General features: G+C 41.3%; 1 protein-coding gene across 2 annotated transcripts; it reads left to right on the top strand.

The window, feature by feature from the left end:
* The first annotated feature begins 926 nt into the window (after nucleotides 1-926).
* Nucleotides 927-22,464, top strand: Rbm17 (RNA binding motif protein 17). 2 transcript variants are annotated; one of them, XM_005071732.4, is made up of 12 exons: nucleotides 927-1,083; nucleotides 5,389-5,526; nucleotides 9,174-9,290; nucleotides 10,559-10,725; nucleotides 11,679-11,776; nucleotides 13,658-13,714; nucleotides 15,743-15,884; nucleotides 17,704-17,867; nucleotides 19,145-19,218; nucleotides 20,326-20,424; nucleotides 21,788-21,860; nucleotides 21,965-22,464. In XM_005071732.4, the coding sequence occupies exons 2-12, from the start codon at nucleotides 5,404-5,406 to the stop codon at nucleotides 22,066-22,068; spliced, it is 1,218 nt and encodes a 405-aa protein (XP_005071789.1). In that variant the 5' UTR covers nucleotides 927-1,083; nucleotides 5,389-5,403; the 3' UTR covers nucleotides 22,069-22,464. The 2 variants fall into 2 exon arrangements, with proteins under 2 accessions (XP_005071789.1, XP_040611474.1); XM_040755540.1 differs by lacking the exon at nucleotides 927-1,083 and adding an exon at nucleotides 1,792-1,940.
* The last annotated feature ends 333 nt before the right edge of the window (nucleotides 22,465-22,797 follow it).

The raw sequence follows: 22,797 nt of genomic DNA, 5'->3' as shown, positions 1-22,797 counted from the left end.
CACCCATCCTGTAGGGGGGGTAGGGAGGGAGGGGAAAAATTCCTCTTTCCTATTTATTATTTCCTATAGTGTTCTCTATAAATAATGAGGTTATGCTTTTTTGGTGCATAGATTTTTCCCTTTTATTCTTCATTAAGAATTGTGTTATGCCGGGCGGTGGTGGCTCACGCCTTTAATCCCAGCACTCGGGAAGTAGAGGCAGGCGGATCTCTGTGAGTTCGAGGCTGGGCTGGACTGATAGCCTCCAAAACAATACAGAGAAACCCTGCCTCGTAAAAACGAAAAAAAAAAGAATTGTGTTTTAAAATTTTCATTTAAAACTTTTTTCCAGAAACAAACATGCATATTTATCTGCCATAAAGTGGTACATCTTTTCCAGTTACCAAACTTTAGGAACTATTTGAGCAGTTTCTTGTATATCAGATTTTAATTGACTGTAATATTTCTGAGTCCATTTGTGTTGAGGTCCATCTAATCCGACAGTTTTATCAGTATCAAATAATTTTTACACCCAGCTAATGATGTGGGAGACACGTTTACACAAAGCCCAGTTTCTCGGACCTTCCTTTTGTCTTTCGCTTCATTTCTTTTTTTAAAGCAGACAAGGTTTATAGCATTTACATTATTCAATGCTATTCTGCAACATATCGCCTACAGAGATTCATTCCCAGATTTTAGTATATAAAGGAATGGTTGGAAATGAATAACCAGAACCTAATAGGGGATTCTCAAGCTCTTACTCTAAAGTCATGAACCACAGGGAATTTCAAAACCTTACCCCAATAGCGACATCTCTTGGTGAAATAAAAGGCAGGCAGAGGGGAGGTGCAGTGTAGTCCTCCCGTCAGCAGGGTGCAGTGCGAGCCGGGCAGTGCCGCCTTGCTTCCGCGAGTCAGGCGCAGGCGCGGACGTGCGCTCCCGGCAGCCTCCGCTCTCTCACCCCGCGCGGTGGATCACCCTGCGGAATCGGCCGAGGGTGGGCGCCGCGGCGGGCTCCGGCGGTCGGCGGGCTTCCGCTCAGGGCGGCCGTGCTCCGCGCTGCCGCCGCCGTGACCCATGGGCAGAATCGTCTCGGAAGGCCGGGTGAGTAGCGCCGTGGCGGTCCCGGCCAGGGGGTCTGATCCGGAACGGAGACTTGGGTGAGCGCGCCTCCACGGAGGAGCTGGACGCGAGGCCGCGGCTCTAGGCCGCGCCGAGAGGGGCACGGGGATGCGGGCGCGACACCCGGAGCTGCCCAGGGGTTCTCAGCCCTCCACTGCGGCCCCCTTCTGCCTGCCATGCTCGGCCAGGCTACCCAGATCTCCTCCACCTATCTTGATCGCCTTGACACTAAAGAACGTACCTTCCTTCTTTCTCTTCGTGACCCATGTCCAGACTGAGTTGTTGGGTCCCTAGACTAGTGACTCGGAGTGAGTCCGGCCTCAGGAGTGGACGGGCAACCCTCCCCCCAACTTGTTAACTTCCAGGGCTCCAGAAATAGGGTTGAGGACGTTGTCTCACCAGGACTGGTAAAGGCAGTTGTAAATCCGGCATCCTCAGCTCCGAATTAAGGGGAGTTTTAGCGTTCGTGTCCATCCCCTAGTTTTGGAGCTTAGTTTGCTTGGGGTAGGTTTGCTATGAGTGCGTGCTGCAAGTTCAGTGAGGTACGTCTCCAAGAATTACAGCTCTTAAGAAGCAGGCTTGAAAACCCAGGCCTGGGTTGATTTTAAGAACCGGAATACAGTCTGAAAAGACCTGGAAGAGGAGCTGATGTTTGTTGACTTTTAGGGGCGGTTTACTGGAAGTGCAGGAGTGGAAACGCTGCACGGATGAAGACGTGGAAAAGCGAAAACACCGTATTCTGCGGTTTAAGGCAATTAAGAGTGATTCAGAGGGCGGATCAGATCCTGAGCATCCTGTTAAATCAGGGAGGGAGGACCGTAGACATTACATTCTTCCTGGTAAGGGTACATGAGTCTGGAAAGTATGATTTCCTAAGATTCTGCGCGTGCTCAGAACAGACGAGGACTGTCTCCCTGCGACAGGTGGCTCTTTTAAATCATGCCATACGGTGCACTTATTTACACTGGGATGAGCTGTAAGCATTCCGGGATAACGAATTATAGCTAAATATGAATAACCTAGCCCGAGGTGCGGGCAGGAAGATAGGGGGTACAACGACAAGCCACATGTCCTTTTCTCCTGCTACCGTGTGGGTCTTTATTGACCCCTTATTTGGTACTACTTTGCACACATCCCTCCAGCAGGGAACGGTTTACTTCAGTAGTAATTGTACGATTCTTTGAGAACAGTAGGGAAACCTGCTGTCCTGTGTCCAGTTTGTTTTTGATAGGCTCCGGCCTATGGTATTTGGGAAATTTAAACTGTCAAAGATGGCATAGCTGAAGACAGAGGGGAATAAATAATTTTGTAAAAAGTCATCCTTAAGTCCTGTGTATAAGATAAGATTGTGTCCTACAAGAGCTAGTTTCCAGGACAGCCTCCAAAGCCACAGAGAAACCCTGTCTTGAAGAAGAAAAAAAAAAGATTGTGTCTCCTGTTGACAAGCGGCAGGCTTGGGATACTTGCTCTTGGTTGTCAGTTTGACTTCCTCTGGAGTTAACTGAAACCCAAATGGCTGGGCACACCTGTAAGGCTTTTTTTTTTTTTTTTTTTTTTTTTTTTTTTTTGGACAGGGTTTCTGTGTAGCACTGCCATCCTGAAACTCACTCTGTAGACCAGGCTGGCCTCAAATTCTCAGAGATCTGCCTCCCAAGAACTGGGACTAAAGGCATGCTTCACCACCCAGCTCAAGGGATTTTCTTTTCCCTTAGTAAAATAATTTGACATGGAAAGACCCACTTCTAATCTGGATCTTTGAGGTGGGAAGATCCCCTTTAATCTGGGCCACACCTTCTCCTGGCAGCCTCTGTGTGGAAGAAGGAAGTTGCCCTGCCTGTGCCTATTGATCCTTGCTTTCCTTAGCAAGTCTATTCCTTCACTGACACTAGAGCCTGCAATGCCAGTGTGTACTGAAGACCAGCTAAAGACATTCAGCTTTGTGGACAACTCCTGAACTACTGAATTCTTGAACCTTTAGTTTGTAGGCAGCCACTGTTGGGTTAGCTGGATCACAGCCTATAAACTATTCTAGCATTCTATGTAATTCTATATATAGATTCATGTATGCGTATATATTCATTCTGTAAGTTCTGTTCCTCTAGAGTCTAGAGAACCCCAACAAATACGATAAGGTAGACTGACCAAAGGGTAACATTGCCATAAAAAATGAACTAAGGGCTGGGGAGATGGCTTAGCAAATTGCTGTCGGGTATGCATGAGGCCCTAAGTTGAGATCCCCAACACTCATGTAAAAATTTCTCCACAGGAATTCGTGCCTATAATCCCAGCTCTGAGGTAGCCAAGACAGTAGGACCCCTGGGGCATACTGACTAGGTGGTCTTGCTACATCAGTGAGTTTTGGGTTTGATAAGAGACCCTGTCTTGAAAAAATAAGGAAGATAGAAATTGGCAGTGGAAGACACTCGGTGTCTGTCTCTGTTCCCCGAATGCATATGTATACATGCATCACACACAGAGACAGTGACTGAGCACGGTGGTGAGGGGCTGTAATCTCAGAAGCTCATAGTTCTGTGTGCATTTGACACACATGAATTCAGCTAACACACATTTTACATCATAAAGGCCAGTTTCTGTTTGTATTTACATTTGAGTCTTGATTCTTCTAGTACATCTAAATATTGGAAAATGCTGCTTTTTATTAGCTGGTATCAGACTTTTTGAGCTGAATGTATTGTATAAATGATACCAAACCATTTTAAGTTTGGATCTTGACAGTGTCTCCTTAATGTATTTGTTAACTTCACTGTTTCTCCTGTGTTTGTAGGGAGACTAATGACTAAACTATGGTATATTCATAAATGTTTAAAATAGCTAAAATGTAAATATACATGCCTTAAAAAGATAGGTTCAACCAGGTGTTGGTGGCGCACGCCTTTAATCCCAGCACAGGGGAGACAGAGGCAGGCAGATCTCTGTGAGTTCAAGGTCAGCCTGACCTACAGAGAGTTCCAGGACAGCCTCCAAAACAATACAGAGAAACCCTGTCTTGAAAAACCAAAAAAAAAAAAAAAAAAAAAAAAAAAAAAGGTAATAGGTTCTTTGCAAACAAATTATTTAAGGTAAAAACCTCAAGGAGTGATAGAACAGCATTCAGGGAAAATCACAGAGATGGCTTGACTAACAAGGCTAAGAAGCGTGCTTTTATTATGGTAGTCCAGTTCTGTAAACATAAAGGTCATTGGAAACTAGAAAGCCAAAAGAATATTCTTTCCTATCTACTGAGATGTAAAGGTGTAATTTCATGAACTGTTACAGAAAACTATCAAATGTTGGAAAGATAACAATGGTTTCTAATACATAGTATTTTTTAAGGCAAAGGAGAGCTAGTCAGATCACATGGAATTGACAACAAATCATCTTCAGTTTAAAGACGTGAAATGCAATCCCAGTAGCTCACAAAACCTCATTAGTTCAGCACTGAAGATTGCATTAGCCTTGAGTGGTAGTGGTGCATGCCTTTTGTCCCAGTATTTGGGAGGCAGAGGATCTGTGAGTATGAGGCCAGCCTGTTCTGTGTAGTGAGTGCCAGGCTAGCTAGAGCTACATAGACCCTGTCTCAGAGAGGAAGAGAGAAAAGTGGTGTGTATTAAATAGAATTTTCAAGCCGGGCGGTGGTGGCGCACACCTTTAATCGCACTTGGGTGTGAGTTTGAAGCCAGCCTGGTCTACAGAACGAGTTCCAGGACAGGCTCCAAAGCAATACAGAGAAACCTTGTCTCAAAAAAACAAAAGAAAATAAAAACAGAATTTTCAGATGGAAGGGCTCTGTTGGATACTCAGTTTCTTCAGTGTTTGATTTCATTTTTAACCCTAAAATTAATGAAAATGTATCTGTCAGAGTTGACACTTTTGAGTAGGGTGATATGCCAGAGTTTGCTAGTGTTAGTTCACTCCATCTTCATCCCAAGTGCTTCCTCTTATGTTTTCATTTTGAAATTGCTGTGTGCACAGGCTGATTTGGAAATCATGTTCCTTAGCTTCCTGGTGAGATTGCCCTGTGGTAAAACAAATGTAATTCAAATATGCTATTATTTTACCTATCTGTAAGCATACAAATCTGTGGAAGTTTTTCGTTGTTGTTTTGGTTTGGGCTTGTTTTTTGTTTTTGTTTTTTCCCTCAACTTGATACAAGCTAGGGTTATCTAGGAAGAACCCTGCCTTTGTGACAGCAGGGGGTCCATGGTGCTGCTATTTTATATTTTAACAAAGTAGTGTTCAGAACTTGCTTTTGTTTCATATTATTTAGTCTGTGCCCTTGCCTTTCAGCATTAAACCAAAAAGATGTCCCTATATGATGACCTGGGAGTGGAGACCAGTGACTCAAAAACAGAAGGCTGGTCCAAAAACTTCAAGCTTCTACAGTCCCAGCTTCAGGTGAAGAAGGCAGCTCTCACTCAAGCCAAGGTAAACACAGGCCCAGAGCAGGAGTGGGAGAGCCCACTAAGAGAGTTCCGTGACAGTACTTTGCTTTAAGCTTGTTCTTTTGCCTCTTTGTTGGGCAAATACGGGGGTGGGAAGGTGGGGAGGAGGATGGAAAACTGAGGTTACTTTACTTCTCTTAGCTCTTGGGAATATCAGAACTAATCATGGAATAGGAATGCAGAAAGGCCATGCTCTCAAAATTTTGAGCCATGAGGCTGACTTTAGGCTTGAGTATGTCAGAGACAGAACTTGTTCCTGAGACTGCTTTCATAGTCCTAATATTGTGGTAGTTCTGGTTCTAGGCTGGGTCCCAGGAATGTACATTGTTAGGTAGCATCCTGCTAGTTAGCTTTTAATTGTAGGAAGCTTGGAAGCAGCTTAGTAGAATAATCAGATCCACAGAGTACGTCCTGGGGGGCTCCATTGTTTGTGAACACTTCCGGCATGTAGAGTTATAAATGGGAATTGCTCTTGTCTGTGTTGTATATGCATTAGACATAGGCATTATCTTTGAAATAATTAAACTATTTCTTTGTTTCTGTTTTTGTTGTTTAGACAGGATTTCAATGTGTGGCTGGAAGTTGGCTGTATAAACCAGGCTAGTTTCAAATTGGCAGAAATCCACCTCTGCCACTCCAGGGCTAGGATTAAAGGTGTGGGCCAACACAAGATTTAAAATATGGAAGGTATAGTTGTGAACTGGATGTTTCTTAACTAAAATGTCCAGTATATTTTAGGAATGAGAATACTTTGCTCATTGTTTCATGTTACATAGGCAAAGATTTTGCTCTTGTGTGAAATATAGACATACAGACAACATATAATGTATCTTTACCGTGATTCCTTAAAGAGGGAAGTAATAAAGGTTGAAATTGAACATGATAGCACAACCCTAGCAATCCCAGCACTTGGGAGGTTGAGGTAGGAGTATCAGTCTGGTATAGAGCATGAGACCGTTTCTCAAAAAAGGATGTGAAAGGCTTTAGAAAAACTACTTTGGAAATAGACGCTGAAGGGTTGCAAATAAAATGATTCCATTGGTTGTTGGAGAGATGGCTCATCAGTTAAGAGCATTTATTGTAATTGTAGAGGATGTGAGTTCAGACCTCAGCACCCACATTAAGCATCTCACAAACACTTCTAATTCCAGCTCCAGGGAATCTGACACACACCACATATGTGTGATGGACATAACACAAGCAAAACAGTCAAAAACTAAAATTTTGTGTGAGTGTGAGATCACTTAGTGGTAGAGTGCTTGTCTAGTTTATGAGAGTCATCAAGTCCAATCCCCAGCACTTCGCGCTCCCAAACAGTCTTTAGCAGATAAAAATACCTGTACATACCTTTGATCCTAGAATTTGTGAGGCTGAGGCAGGAGGAATGCCCAGAAGTTTGAAATCAGCCTGGACTACGCAATGAGACCCTGCCTTCAAAAAGAAAAACAGCCAATTTTTGTAGATTATGTATAACTGATTTTTAAAGCCGTGTCTAAATTGTTGTTTTCTGTATCTAGCCATTTCATAAATATGTTCATGTTAGTTCAGGTTCAAATCTATAGGTTCAAAATCATCTTAGACATTAGCTTAGAAGAGGAGGGGGATCAGCAAGAATGGGAGAAGGTAGAGAAGGTAATGGGGTTCAGGGATGGATATGATAGAATGCATTATGTACCAGTGTGAAAAGTCATAAAACCTGGTAGACTTTTTGTTGTTTTGTCTTTCTTTGTTAGCCCTGGCTGTCCTGGCACTCAGTATGTAGACCTGCCTGGTCTCTGCTTCCCAAGTGTTTTTTCTTTCTTTCTTTTTTTTTTTTTTTTTTTTTGAGGACAGGGTTGAGACAGGGTTTCACTTTGTAGCCCCTCTCCTGGAACTCACTGTGTAAATCAGGCTGACCTCAAACTCACAGAGCTCCATCTACCTCTGCTTCCCAAGTGCTGGGATTAAAGGTGTGTACCACCACCTCCCAGCTTACGTTGTTTTGTTTTTTAATTGTGTGTGTAAATATGAAGTTTATTAAAAGTTGTTGCTTAGGAGCAAGAAATTAATATTTTTGTATGAATCTAGGCTGTTTGTGATTTTCTGCCTCAGTCTTTAATTTATGGTTTTTTTGGTGGGGTTAACAGACACACACACACATACACACGTATGTGTGTATGATGTGTTTTTCAAGGCAGTTTCTCTGTGTAACCCTGGATGTACTAGAACTCAGGGATCTGCTGCTTTCCAAGCACTGAGATTAAAGGTGTGAGCCACCAGGCCCAGCTACTCAGATATTTTATTGTCAGCTATTAGCAAATGTCTTGAGATTACAAATAGATTTTAATAGACCAAAATGGAATATTACTTTAATATGTTGTTTCTTTTGGGCTCCTCAGTGAGTTTCTCAGAATACTAATCAAACGTGTAAAAATTTTACTTGTATCTGAGAGATGAAGCTATGGTTTCATATATTTCATTTTTGAAAATATCTGTTCAATATAAAAATAAGCAAATAAATGATTATCGTAACCCCTATTGTGGAAATTAGGGTTTATGTTGTGGTTTTGCATTTAATACTTGTATGACATGTTGTTTGCTTAAAGCACTGTTAAAGTCCTGTGAGCTCAGACTCCCTAATGCGAATGAAAGTTTGTACTACAACTTTTCGTGGTCACCATCATTCCATTTGACCAACCATGGCATCTTAGCAACCTGAGAACTTGATGTAGTTCACCAGCTCACTGTGAAACATTCTTTCCTACAAACTTTATCCTGAGTCTAACCAGATTCTAGAAATCCCAGAGCACAGAGATTTAAGTTAGCTAGATGATCTAGAATAAGCATTCATAAGAACAATATCCCAGGGGAAAAACAAGATGATAATGGTGCCAGGGAAGAGGGACTATTAAAGATCGAGACACTGGCTGACATAAAAAATACATTTTAAACCTTGTTTAAAAAAACAAAACAAAGACCAGCTGTTTAACATGCACTTTGAGGATGGTGAGATGGCTCAGTGAGTCAAGCCTGATGACCTGAGTTTGACTAGAACCCTCTGACCTCCATATAGACATTGGTATTTGCATGTAAACACACATGCAAGCACACCCAAGTAAGTATATAAGTAATTTTAATTAGTTAGAGTAAGGTCATACTAAAAGAAGTATAAGGTAGGACCTTGCCTTGGGAGGCAGAGAGGTGGATCCCTGTGAGTTTAAGGCTAATCAGAAAGTGGTCACATTTACTGTAAACTTTATAAAAAAGTAGAGGGAATCTGCTTTTCCAAAAGACCAAAAAGGATGGAGATAGAACTCACTTGGTAGAGTGTTTGCCTCATTTTCTGGAAGTCCTGTGTTAAATCCCCAGCACTGTGTAAACTAGGTCTGGTGAAATATACCAGCACTCAGCAATTGGAGGGGGTGAATCAGGAGTCCAAGTTCATCATCATGTAGGGCACTGGAGGCCAGCCTGGGTTACATAGGACCCTACTTCAGAAAACACTTAAGGATACTATACTCAAGGCTGTTTAAAACTGTGATTTTATCACAGGCAGAGGTTTGTTATAGAGACCAGAAAAAGTGACTGTGTTGCAAGTAGCATGAATTTTAATTTGGAACTTTGGTATGTTTTTCTTGTTTCTGATGTCAGAGTCAACGGACAAAACAAAGTACAGTCCTTGCCCCAGTCATTGACCTAAAGAGAGGAGGCTCCTCAGATGACCGGCAGATTGTAGACACACCACCTCATGTAGCAGCTGGGCTGAAGGTAAGCCTGCACATGCACATACCCGTGGCTCTGATGGAGTCCTGTTTTCTTATTACACATTTTCCTCTATTTTAAGATTGATTTTGTGTGTGTGTGTGTGTGTGTGTGTGTGTGTATCTGTGTGCGTACCCTTGGAGGCCAGAAGGGAAAGATGTCTTGGGGCTGGAGTTAGGTATTTGTAACATCCTGGTGTGGGTGCTGAGAACCAAATTCTGGTCCTCTGATAGAGCATAAGCACTCCTAACCACTGAGCCATCTCCAGCCCCACACAAGGGTCTCCTCAATAGGTCATTTAAAGCTAGTGTCATTTCCAGCTCAGGTTTTACTTTATCACCATCAAAACCTTTATTCCTTAAAATGGTATGAAAGATGGGCAAAAAAGAAAAGCAGTATCTTTTTTAATCTTACTCTCCAGACTTTAAGTTACATAATTTTAGAATATCTTTCTTGTACAAGTTCTGCCTTTTCTTCTCTTGTTTTGTTTTCTTAGTATCTCAGTGAGTGTCCATCCATCTTTGTCAAAAATACAGAACTATGTGGTTATTTAGAAATACTTTATATGTGTGAGTTTTTTGCCTGCCCTACATGTGTACCTGTTGCCTGTGGGGGTGCATCCCCTAGGACCGAAATTGCAGGCAGTTGTGAGCCACCATGTGGGTGATGGGAATCAAACTTGGGTTCTCTGGAAGAGCAGTCAGTGCAGGCATGGCAGTCAAGCCTGGTTTGCAGAGCGAGTTCCAGGATAGCCAAGGCTACGCAAAGAAAGCCTGTCTCAATAAACAAAACAAAAACTTGAGCATGGTGCTGCATGTCTTTAATAAGACAGGGCTCCAGGGAAGCAGGGGTTTGGGAGTTGTTCAGAGTCACCTTTGGCTGTGTGTCTAGTTTGTGGCCCTGTGCGACACTATCTGGAGGGAGCAAAGGAGGTCTGGAAAATGATAATCTACTTTCACATGTATTTTCCTACAGATGTCATTTGAGTGATGACTGTGGTAGTTTAAAACTCATTTAAGCAATGATTAAGTTCATGAATTGTTTCAGTTTTTAAGTCTGTGGTGCTTTTCTAGGAATAATTAATCTTTTGCTTGATTGCCATGATATGCTGCCACCTGGTGAGATGTAGTTTGCTATGAATTGTTTACTCATCTAGGAAATATAAGATCCTTGGATGATCGGGAAGGCCTCTCTTTCGTCATCTTTGACTTTGATTCTACGATAACCCTGCAGAATATGAAGATGGTACTCACTTGCATGTTTGTCTTCCTCAGGACCCTGTTCCCAGTGGGTTTTCTGCAGGGGAAGTTCTGATCCCCTTAGCTGATGAATATGATCCTATGTTTCCTAACGATTATGAGAAAGTAGTGAAGCGACAGAGAGAGGAGCGACAGAGGCAGCGGGAGCTGGAAAGACAGAAGGAGATAGAAGAAAGAGAAAAGTAAGTGTCATCTTGACTTGTGCATTAAATGTCTTGTTAATGTACATCAGAATATGAGTTAGTTTCTGTGTTGTCCCTAGGGCTGGGTTTATGCTTTTAATCAGCAGTTTACTTGTTTTTAAGAATTTGCAATTGTCCTGTCCTGTTGTGACAGTGTACTTGAGAAAGTTTATTTATGGGTTCTGAAAAACCTAAAGTGTAGACTTTGTATAAATTAAAAAGGTAACTTAGAAAACCCACTGGTAGCCAGGTGTGTTGGTACATGACAGTAATCCACCTACATAATTCAAGGCTAGCCAGGGCTACATGAAACTATCTGAAAACCAAAACACAGCAGAAACCCACATTGAAATTGTTAGCAGGGTTGTGACTGCAGAATCACAACTACTTACAGTATTTCAGTGATATTCCTTGTCATTTTGGGGGTTGGATAATGGTTTTTCTAGATGGGGTTTGTCTGTGTAGCCTTGGCTATCCTGCAACTCACTTTGTATACCAGGCTGGCTTTGAATGCAATGAGATCTGCCTGCCTGTGCCTCCTGAGTGCTGGCATTAGAGATGTGCCACCATAACTAGTTTCTTAAAATTTTTAGTTTTGTTAATTAATATGAATCTATGCTAATGTGGTATTTCTCATTTATTAGGTAAGTGACTTTTATGAGTGGTTGTGTAGCCTAGAAAATTGAAATCATTAAACCGTATATGCATATGCCTTAAAATAAAAAGTTAGATATCAATTTTTTTCCTATGGATTATACTCATGTGTCTGTTAAACTTATTCATTTTTTGTTTTGAATTTTTTCTGTTGTATCCATCCCCGGCATATATACATAAATTGACAGTTAATTCTCAAAGAACGTTTTCCTTTTGCCAAGAGGAAGTCATAGTGATGTTTAAGCTTCATGTTCTATACTAATTTGTCTGGATGAACATTCATTACTTTGTTGTTACAGGAGGCGTAAAGACAGGCATGAAGCCAGCGGGTTTTCCAGGCGACCGGACCCAGATTCTGATGAAGATGAAGATTATGAGCGAGAGCGGAGGAAAAGAAGTAAGGCAGAAACAGAGATAGGCTCAGCACTATCCCAGGCATTGCTTTTCTTTTCATTTGAGACATGGTTTATTTTACATTAGTTTGGGCAATTGTGTGGGGGTGGGGAGGTCAGGGGGAGGTGCTCTAGATTCCCACCAGTCCACACTGCACAGCAGCTTTGGTTTATAGTATTTTCATATACACCTCACTCTGAGCTTTATTTGCTATATATTTTGAAAGTAGCATTAGTTGTATTTCTCCACTTTAATTGAGGCATGATCATCTCTTGCTTCTCAAGCCCAGTGCATTTCCAGTCAGCCCTGGGTAGAGAGGGAGGGCAACATATTCAGAGTACATTTTCACTAATTCAAATGGATTTGGGAGTCCATCTTGCTTCTTTGCATGTTCACCTGCTTTCTGAGGACAAGGAGATCAAAACCTACACTGGGGACTTTGAGCCATCCCTCCTATCTACAGTTTTGTGAGCAAGGTTGAATTGTGTATAAAATAAATTCCTAACAATTACAAGCAGTAGCTGATGGCACTTGAAAGAATAGAATAATCTTTTAGTGTCATGGTGTGTTTGCTAGGACTTTGGTTGGCTGACTTGGTTGGCCGATTCCTTTGCTTTAAGCATCTCAGGCCTTTGCCACTGGCAGCTGGTTCTGTTAGCCTCCAGTGTGAGCCACAGGGCTAAGTGCATTTGGACATTATAGGCCTGCTTTTGGTCTTGTCCTTGGTTTTATTTGCCAAAGCCCTCATTGTAATTTGTTGTCTTGAACATACAACATAAGGATTATATGTCATGGTAGTTGGTAGTTCGGTATATGTAGTTCTGTCTGATGGCAGGAATGGTCTTCCCAGCTATATGATGAAGCCTGTTATAAGGTAAAAATTTAAATTTTAAAAATATCTGCTGAGTGGAAAAGAATAAGTTTATAATTTAAATATCTTAGTACTTAGATACATGTGTTAATTAAATGGTTTTGTATGAGTTTTTTGTCATTGTCACTGTTGGTTTTGTAGTTTGGTGGTAGAGTTGGTAATGGTGGCGTTTGAGACAGTCTTAATATGTACATAGCCCTGAAACTGTAGCCCAGTCATACCTTAAGCTCACTGCCATCCCCTGGCCTCAGCTCCCTGACTGTTTAGATTACAGGCATGCACCACCATGGTTCCATTAGTTTTCTTACTTAGAATAATGTTTATTGTTTATTGAATGTATCATGTCTGGTAGTGTTGCACCCTTGATATGCAATATCAACCATTGTTTGGTTTTCATTAACATGTTTTCTGTCTTGAAGTCTCATCTTCCCAGTCCATCTATCTTCCTGGTTTATCTTTATGTGACGGATACTTTCTGCGTATTAGAGACTTTCCCCCTTAAATAGTAACAGGAACTATGCAACTTCCAATAAAAAGCTTTGAGTATTGTCTATATTTTCTAATATATGTTTATTCTTTGAAAATTTCATACACGAATACAATGTATTTTAGTTATATTCACCCCTTACTCCTTCCAGGTTAACCCCTGCTTCCCTGCTTTCCTCCAACTTTGGTATGTCCTTTTAAAAAAAAAACTCATCAAGTCCAATATAATATGTTGCCCATACACTTTTGTGTGTGAGGTCATCTAGTGGCTTGTGGGCAACCTACCAGGAGTCATACTCTTAAAACACTCCCCAGAAATTGTCAGTTGTTAATAGCTTAGAGCTCCTGAGCCCCTTCTTGTTTACATTTTGATACCAGCTTTAGACCTGTAATTGCTTGTCTGTTGCCATGAGGAATGAGACAATTCTCTTTCTTGGAGAGCAGAGTGGTGATACAACAGATGGGCAAGTGGTGACTAGTATTCTTTGAGTGTGTTGTCCTTTAATCCCAGTCCTTGTGTTTTCACAGGTATGGGAGGAGCTGCCATTGCCCCACCTACTTCTCTTGTAGAGAAAGACAAGGAGTGTATGTATCTTCTTTCTTCTTTTATTATCTTATTCTCATACAGATACATTTGAATCTCTAGTTTCCTGAGTTTAAAGCAAGACAACTTTGTTCTCACCTCTGAATTCACAGTGGTCCTTGCTGCCTGTTACACTGGGATGCTTTGCTTTGCTTTGTTTTGTTTTGTAACGGGGTCTCAATTGTGTGGTACTGGCTGGCCTGGAACTGTGTTGACCTGCCTCTGCCTTCTGAATGCCAGGACTAAAGGCATGTACCACCATGCCTTGCTGTACATTTGGAATTTTTTAATACCAGGATCTGAGTGCAGGTTTTCATACAGGAATATAAATTGTTTTTTATCGTTTTCATCAAGATTTCATGTTTGTGTGAGGTTCATTTGAAGTTAAAGAAAGCAATAGTTGCTCATGCCCATTACCCAGCATGCAGGACAAAGGCAGGAAGTACACAAATTCAAGGCCAGCCTGTGCTATATAGTGTGTTTCCAGACTAGCTTGTGCTATGGAGTAAGACCTGTCTCAAAAACCACAAATAGGTAACATATATTGTAACTAGAGCCCATTGTATTTTGTGACCTTTCACAATAAGGCAGTACCTTTTCCCATTAATTTTTGCTACTGAGCAGTATTTGTCTACAACATGCCCACCCACTGCTGATTCTCCTCTGGAGCTCTAAAATCTGGAGGTTGTGACTGGGCTTTGTCCCATACCTAACCTGTCATTAAAAATAAATGGCCAGGCCTACAGAGATGGCTCAGCAGTTAAAAACACTAGAGTAGAGGACCCGGGTTTGATTCTTAGCACTCACATAATGAAACTCCAGTTCCAGGGAATCTGACACCTTCTTCTGTCTTTCATGGTACATAGGGATAAATGCAGGCAGTGCACACACACACACACACGCACGCACGTGCAATGAATGAAATCTTTAAAAAATGTTTATTATTCTAATATTATGTATATGAGTATTTTCCCTACATTATATCTGATACCTGTGGAGATGAGAAGAGAGAGCATTGTATCCCCTGGAACTGGAGTTTTGAAGGTTGTGAGCCACCATGTCGGAGCTGGGAACTGGACCTGTGACCTATGGAAAGTAGCCAGTACTCTTAACCACTGATCCATCCATCATTCCAGCCCTAATATTCTCTAATATGTAGTATTGCTATTTTTATATATTGTTCAGACAAACAAAACACCTGACAACAAGAAACTGAAATTAAAACTAGTTTCTGAGAGGAGGGCCTATGCACCTGATGTCTTTAAAGCTTCCTGTTGATGCTAATATGCAACTGGGACCTCAAAGATAGTCTTTTTATGGTCTGTGCAGCTAGCTAAGGTAGCCTCTAGAGCAGGCACTCTGATGCTGTGGGACTCAAATGAGAGTTACATTGCATTTCCTTGGAGCATACAGTGATACTGCAGTTAAGCAAGAGTTGTCATTTGAGTGAGTGCTTTAGTAGGTGGGCAGCATTTCAGTGAGATGACAGAAAGGACATTTGGGAGGAGATGCGCAGTAGAACTAAGAGTCCTCTTCTACCTGATTTTTAAAAAGCTATATAGACGTTGTAAATCAAAGACATTAAAGGGACAGAAAATAGCAAAGCACATATTTATGAATGATGTAGCCTTCTGTTCTGAATGCTAATAATGTAGCTTTTATTAATTGTTTAAAAAAAAAAAAAGTACCAGGAATGGAGAGATGGACAGCTCACCAGTTAAGAGTGCTTACAGTTTTCAGAGGCTATGGGTTAGGTTTCCAGCATTAACCACCTGTGCGTACACACACTCAGACATACACATAAGAGAAATAAGTGAGTCTGAAAAGTAATCTCAGAGCAATCCATGCTGGCTGTGAAGACTGCTGGAATAGAGATTGTGTTTTATTAGGAAAGAAAGAACATAACAAAAATACTGTAGGTTCATTCACTTTGAGGAGGACAGTTGAAGCTTGTGAAGCTTTGGGAGTTGGGTTTTTGTTTGTGTGTTTTTGTGGTGCTATGGTGAGCCTACTTTACTTTTCTCCAACAGTACCCCGCGATTTTCCTTATGAAGAGGACTCAAGACCTCGATCACAGTCTTCTAAAGCTGCTATTCCTCCCCCAGTATATGAGGAACCAGATAGACCAAGATCTCCAACCGGCCCCAGCAACTCCTTCCTTGCTAACATGGGGTAATTAATTAATGTTTTAAGTGTCCTGGCTAAGTAAGAAAATTCTCAAGAGTGCCTTGAGACTCAGGGGACATGGGTGTGGCATGATCCTTTGAAAGTGGAGACTAGAGGATTGTGAGTTTCGGGCTAGCCTGAGCTACACAGTGAGAATGAGAAGCAGAATGGAGTGTTTGTCACTCTTTCCATAGGTGAAACTCCTTTGAAAATGAAGACACTGGGGTTTCTAGAGAAATACTTGTGTTTGGTCTCATGTTGTTCTATAAAGGTTTAGTGTTTAAATCATGTTGAGTGTTTTCCAACCTGCTGAGGGTTTGTACAAAGCAGCCTTCTAGTGTAATCATGGCTGATTTAGACACATTATTTCTATATGTAGAAGTTTCTGACAGTTAATTACACTGTTTTTTATAATGTGCAAATAGAATGGTTCATAGGAATTAGAGATGGTTCCAGTTATTTCCAAAGAGTGGGGAGGGGATGGGGGGCACTGGGTTTTCCTTAAGAATTGGGTCATTTACCTTAGATTGTTGTTTTAGACCTTTGATTTTAAGAAACTGTTTAGGCTGGGGGTCGAGTTCAGTGGTAGAAGGCTTGTCTGTTGTGCGTTAGCCCTGAGCCTTGACCCTAACTACTCCCCATCAAAACAAAAAATACCTCTTGTCATTCTAACTATATAGACATGTGTTTGTCATAGTACAAAAATGAATTTTAAGACTGACGTTTGAGTAAGACTGGTGGATTTTATTTGTGGTATCTCCATACATAGTCTCAAACTCACTATTCTGCCATCTGCCTCGGTCTCTTGATGTTAGGATTGCAGGTGGCTGCCACTATATTTCATCTTAATCTAATGCTGTGGAGGTGCTAATGAAAGAACTGGAGTAAATGGCTGGCCTCATGCAGAGGGAGGGCTTTTCAAATAGTGGAAATTCTGTCTTCAGTCACACTAGTCTCAACTGCTAGTAACCACACACTACAGTTAGCAGTGCAGATGTTAGTGCAGTTCCACTGGAGGGGAAGACAGTAGCGGAAGTGCTTCTGGTTCTTGTCTTTCCTGCTCACCATAGAAATTGGCATTTTGCACACCTTTAATCCCAATGCTCAGGAGGCAGAGGCAGGTGAATGTCAGCCTGGTCTACAAAGTAAGTTCTAGGACAGCCAGGATTACACAGAGAAACCTTTTCTCAAAAAACAAAAACAAAAAGGCATTTTTGTTTCTTGTCATTTAAATAATAATTGGATTTTTAACCTAAAAAGGATCCAACATGGTTTAGTTTAGCCTTTATAGTAGTTTTCTTTGCCCTGGAATACTTTGTTCAGAAGGAAATCTGAAGGGGATTACAGAAGACAGGCAGGCACAGCTCTGATGGAAGCTGGGCATTGTGATCCAAAGCCAAGCAGATGGTGTCACTGGTGGCACCCCTGAGACCCTTGGACTCCAGGAGAAAATTGTGCCCTCTTACAGAATGCAGCAGACGGAGAATTCAATTCCATTTGTTCTCTTAACACCTGGAAAAAAGTTTCAAATACTTTCTTTGCATTTGACTTTAAACTGGCCGTCTGCTCTTGGCCTTGTTTTCTTCCTGCCTGTTTAGTAGATGTTTTCTAAGGTTCTTTCATTGTAGCTTCTGCTATCCCTGAGAGCTTTTTATTTTTCTTCCATCCTGAGCATCCCCATAGCTTCCATCTAAAAGCCACTGCTTAATTCCTTGAATCCCTTGTGGTATGTACACTGTTTCTGGCCAGGGCATTGCTGCCATAGATTCAATGTGTTCTGGTATCAGTGGCATCAACTATAAAGATTCTTTTCCTTTCCTCCTAGTGGCACGGTAGCTCATAAGATCATGCAGAAGTATGGCTTCCGGGAAGGCCAGGGGTTAGGGAAACACGAGCAAGGGCTGAGTACAGCATTGTCGGTGGAGAAGACCAGCAAGCGGGGCGGCAAGATCATTGTGGGTGACGCAACCGAGAAGGGCGAGTCTCAGGGTAAGTTCACAGAGCATTGTGGGCTCAGCCCAGAGGGAAGGTGTACCTTCCCTTTTAGTGCACAGTGATTTCTTTCTTGCGAAACCAGTAAGCCTCGAGACTCATTGTTATTTTCTTCAGAACCAACACAGATGAAATAGGCTTGTGGGAGCAAAATTTCCCAGCTACTTTGATTAGGTAAAGAATTTCCATAGCTTGATAATAACTATTTAGTCTCTGCTTTATCTACATTTTCAGTGGATGTCTCAGGGTTTTTTGCCCTTCCGGTATAGATGTAGTTCACTTGCTGATTGTTCATTTGTTGAGATCTAGTATTGCTTTGTAGTACCTAGTTGTTATTTTATTTTCATTTGGTTTTCATAATTTGTCCTGTATGTATAGAAAATATGAAATGAGGCATATCTTAGCATTTTTAAGTAAAAACGGTTTAATTATGTCAGCTTATCTGAATTCCTTTCCCTAAAACATGGTAACAACTCGATTGGCAGCCCTGTTAATGCATGGCCTCTGCAACAGCCAGTTGCGTGAATGCTGAGTGCTGGTTGCAAAAACAGCAGTTACCCCAGTTGAGTAGTGTCTAAAATCAGTTAGCTAATGGTTAGGTAACTCAGTGTCTGGGCCAGCAACCTCAGCCTGCTATTCCAAAACGAGGTCTTCAGTAAATGTTAGAATCTGTGTGCTCTGCCAGCCCTTCAGAAAATGAAATGAGCAAAAGATGGTGGGTAATAGTAGAAGGTAGAAACTTTCAGAAAATACCATAAAAGCATATATCAAAGAAAAACGTACTTAATATTCTTTCAGGGACTAGTTGCAATGATGCTCTTATAGATGATTTGAGGGTACAAATAATGATATTGTTTTTGTCTTTGAAATAGTCATATGATGGGACTCAGTTCCATAACACTTCTGTCTTAGTTTCATTTCCTGTTGCTGTGGTAAAATACAGTGACAAAAGAAACTCATGAGAGGGTTTATTTTGCTCAGTTCCAGGTTGCATCTATTACTGAGGGCTACCAGCAGGAACTTGAAGCAGCTAATCACATAACATGTAGTTGGGAGAGGAGAGCAATGAATTAATGCATGCTAGCTAGTTTATGTTTACTTTCCCCAGCCTGGTATAGTCTAGGCCCCAAACCCCTGAGGCCCTCCCATATTAATCAATGTAATTAAGACAATATCCCACTGACATTCTCAGAGGCCCTTCTATGTGGTTCTAGACTGTGTTGCTGACAATTAAAACTAACCATTATAATGTCTGATGATATGTTTTGATACAGATGCATCCAAGAAGTCGGATTCAAATCCATTAACTGAAATACTTAAGTGCCCTACTAAAGTGGTCCTGCTGAGGGTAAGGAGTAAAAGAAAACTATCGCCCTTGATAATGTGTTACCCTGATCTGTTGAGAGATGCCTTTTCCTTGCCAGCAGCTTGGTCCCGTCCCCCCATCCTCCCCACCTCCACCAGTCGCCTGGGCTCTGCCGCGTTGTAGTCCCCAAATAACACACAAGATGCTGTATTAATTATGAAGCTGTTGGCCTTGCTTGTTTCTTACTGGCTAACTCTGACTTAAGTATTTATCCCATAATTGCTAATCTTAAGTATTTTCTTTTACCGGAGAAGTTTCCGGGCTTCTTATCCCTATGGTGGTTACATCTTGACTCCCTGTGTTTCTCCTACCCAGAATCCTCCTGGACTCCTAGCCCCACCTATCTTGCTTCCCTATTGGCCAACAGTGCTTTATTGACATATGCACAGGACTTCCACATCACTGATCTACCCGTGTTTCTGTGGTCTTTCACAAAGTCCTGCTGATAACCTAAAAGTTAAGAATGCCAAAAATATGGGCTGGAGCAGTGGCTCTGTGGAAGAGCATGAGATGCTCTTCCAAAGGACCCAGGTTTGTTTCCCAGCACCCACATGATGGTTCACAACTGTCTATATGGAACTGTCCAGTTCCAGGGGGTCTACCCCCTCTGGCCTTTGAGGGTACCAGGCACTCACATGGTACGCAGACATACATTCAAGGGACATGCCCATCCATATAAAAGTCAATAAACTTTGGAAAGAATACTGAAAATGGTACTTTTGCAGATAGTGGGTAGAATCTTTTAGATGGTTTAGGTTAGTAAAGTGACATTTTAAGATAATTAGTTGAAAGCATTGGCAATTCCTCTTAGGTGTTGTTTGTGCACATAGTCTTCTGACACTTTTCAAAGCTTGGTGTATATTTACAGAAATGTCAGCTTTGTTTTAGGGGTAGAGTTTCCCTTGTGTTTTGGGGATTAGGGCACACCCCACCTCTGGGTTGTGACTTAGTGTTAGAATACTTCCTTACATGTGCAAGGTTCTAGCACTGGGTGATTGAAGGACAAGGACATTTGCCTTGTTATTTTTGAAGCCCTTACATATATGTAAATTTTGTTTGGTACTAACTTGTTTGTCTGTTTCTGTATAGAACATGGTTGGTGCAGGAGAGGTTGATGAAGACTTGGAAGTTGAAACCAAGGAAGAATGTGAAAAATATGGCAAAGTTGGGAAATGTGTGATATTTGAGGTAGGAAGATTTTCCTTTGATGTAACTTGTAATTTGCAGATTAAAAATTCCCTTCCACAAGTAGCATTGGCATTGATCCAGTAACTGTCTTATTACAGAAGCCAATGCATATTAGTTACACTTCTCATATGTGCTAAGTTGTTGTTATTTCAGTTATTTTATGGTTGTTTATTTTTAAGATAGGATCTCTAGAGGCAGACGCAGGCAGATTTCTGTGAGTTTGAGGCAGTCTGATCTGCAAAGCAAGTTCCAGGTTCCAAAGCTACGCAGAGAAACCCTGTTAAAAAAACAACAACAACAAAAAAATCTCCCTCTGTATACCAGGCTGGCCTTAAGCATAGAGATCTGCCTGCCTCTGTGTCCCAAATGTCAGGATTAAAGGCGTGCACCACCACTTCCAGCTATGTGTTAGTTTTAATTGTAAAACCAAAAGTAGACTTTATTTTATAGTATAATACAAAAGTTTTGGTTTTGGAGACAGAGTTTCTGTGAAGCTTTACAGCTTGTCCTGGAAGTCACTCTCTAGACCAGACTGGCCTCGAACTCACAGAGATCCACCTATCTCTGCCTCCCGAGTGCTGAGATTAAAGATGTCCTTCACCACTGCCCAACTAATCCAAATATTTTATTACATCATTTAGTAAATATTTAGGGCCTCTCATAGAGCCCATTCTGAATTGAGAACATTTAAGATACCAGAAACATGTTATAGTTTCAGAAATATATTCAGTTGGAGAAACATAACACATAACAAATAACCAGGAAATATAACATAGTAGACATAGTAGTGTTGGCTCTAAGTACCTATCTTGAGAAAGGGGTCAGCAAAAACAGTTAGAGAAGACTTATGAACAATATCAGGGGTGAGCTAAGCTTTCATAGGCGATGTGGGGAGTAGGATGTTTAGACTAAGACAACAGGAGAGTGAGGACTCCTGGGGATTTAGTTGGGAGTTCTGGTTTACATACATGGAATAGAGCCATTTTATGGAAGGCTTGAAAAGCTAAAGCGGTCAAAATGCAGACCTATGTGAAGGCAACTGGAGTAGTGCTGTGTAGCTGTGTAGCTGCTGCGTCATCCTGTTGCTTGCTGATGGTATGATCACTTGATTGTGTGCTAGCTGCCATGGGCTGCTTCCTCCAGGAAGTCAAAGGCTGCATTGATTAGCATTGGATATGTGTTGTTAACCCCTAACACAGTACCCTCAAAAAGCATTAGTACATTTTTTATATGAACAATTTATATTTATTTCCTTGATGGTTGACGACTTTTGTCATATATGTGCGTACACACACACAAATGATTATAATTAGAGTATGTGCATGGACAGATAATTTTACTCCTGTGATCCTTTCTATTCTAGATTCCTGGTGCCCCTGATGATGAAGCAGTACGGATATTTTTAGAATTTGAGAGAGTTGAATCAGCAATTAAAGGTATGCTGTTTATTAAGGAATTTAACAAATATTAAAGTTACTATGAATTTCGATGTCTTCTAGGATACCTTTATTAACTGATTGTCTTTTTGTTTGTTTTTTAGCTGTTGTTGATCTCAATGGGAGGTATTTTGGTGGACGGGTGGTTAAAGCATGTTTCTACAATTTGGATAAATTCAGGGTCTTGGATCTGGCGGAACAAGTTTGATTGTAACCTAAAGTCACCTCCATGATCCTTACACAAGCTGCACACTGAGCAATGACACAGGCGTCAGCCTCCATGGCTGTTGGACACTGAGACTCTTGGATGGACTTCTGAGATACATGTTGATGGATCCCTTTTTTATTTTGTGTTTTTTTTAATATAGTATAAAATCCTTTAAAAAAAAAAGTGCCTCTGGTTGATTTCATGCTACTGCCTCTGTGTCGGTTGCTTTTGCTGGTATTTCATACCATGCAGCATGTCTGGCACTAAAAGATCTAGAAAGGCTTAGAATGGAGTTTGTATTATGTCGTCCTTTTCCTCCTTTCTTCCTTAATAAAGCCTTCAAGTTACCGAGCTGTAGCTTTATACATTGTATAATAAAGTCACATCTTGGCAGTCTGTTGGAGGTGAAAATGCTTGCTTTCTCTAATACAGAAGTTCAGTGACTCTAATCAGGAAAAATCCTTAGCCTGAATTAAGATTATGGAATCCAGAGCTCATTTGATCTACCTGCTGGGTTGAGTTATTTGCTGTTTAAGCTAAGCCAGACTGTAGGGTTTGTGGAGTATATGAGTGTAGACATCGTTTTAGGGTGGATTGGGAAACATCAGGTTAATTCAAAACCTAGAACCTAGCCAAATTCCAGGCAGAGGCAGATGAATCTCTGTGAATTTGAGGCTAGCCTGGTCTGCAGAGTGAGTTCCAGGACAGCTATGGCTGTTACACAGAGAA

This window comes from Mesocricetus auratus, unplaced genomic scaffold (genome assembly GCF_017639785.1).
Source record: "Mesocricetus auratus isolate SY011 unplaced genomic scaffold, BCM_Maur_2.0 Super-Scaffold_100013, whole genome shotgun sequence".
NCBI lineage: Eukaryota > Metazoa > Chordata > Mammalia > Rodentia > Cricetidae > Mesocricetus > Mesocricetus auratus.
Note: the sequence above shows the minus strand (reverse complement) of the source record. Positions and strands in the feature narration are given on the sequence as shown.

Bases quoted from the DNA above. Each gene is read 5' to 3' on its own strand.
- Rbm17 (XM_005071732.4), top strand. From the start codon at position 5,404: ATGTCCCTATATGATGACCTGGGAGTGGAGACCAGTGACTCAAAAACA. The intron at 5,527-9,173 runs GTAAACACAGGC...TTCTGATGTCAG, and splicing joins CAGCTCTCACTCAAGCCAAG to AGTCAACGGACAAAACAAAG. The intron at 20,425-21,787 runs GTAGGAAGATTT...TTTCTATTCTAG, and splicing joins GGAAATGTGTGATATTTGAG to ATTCCTGGTGCCCCTGATGA.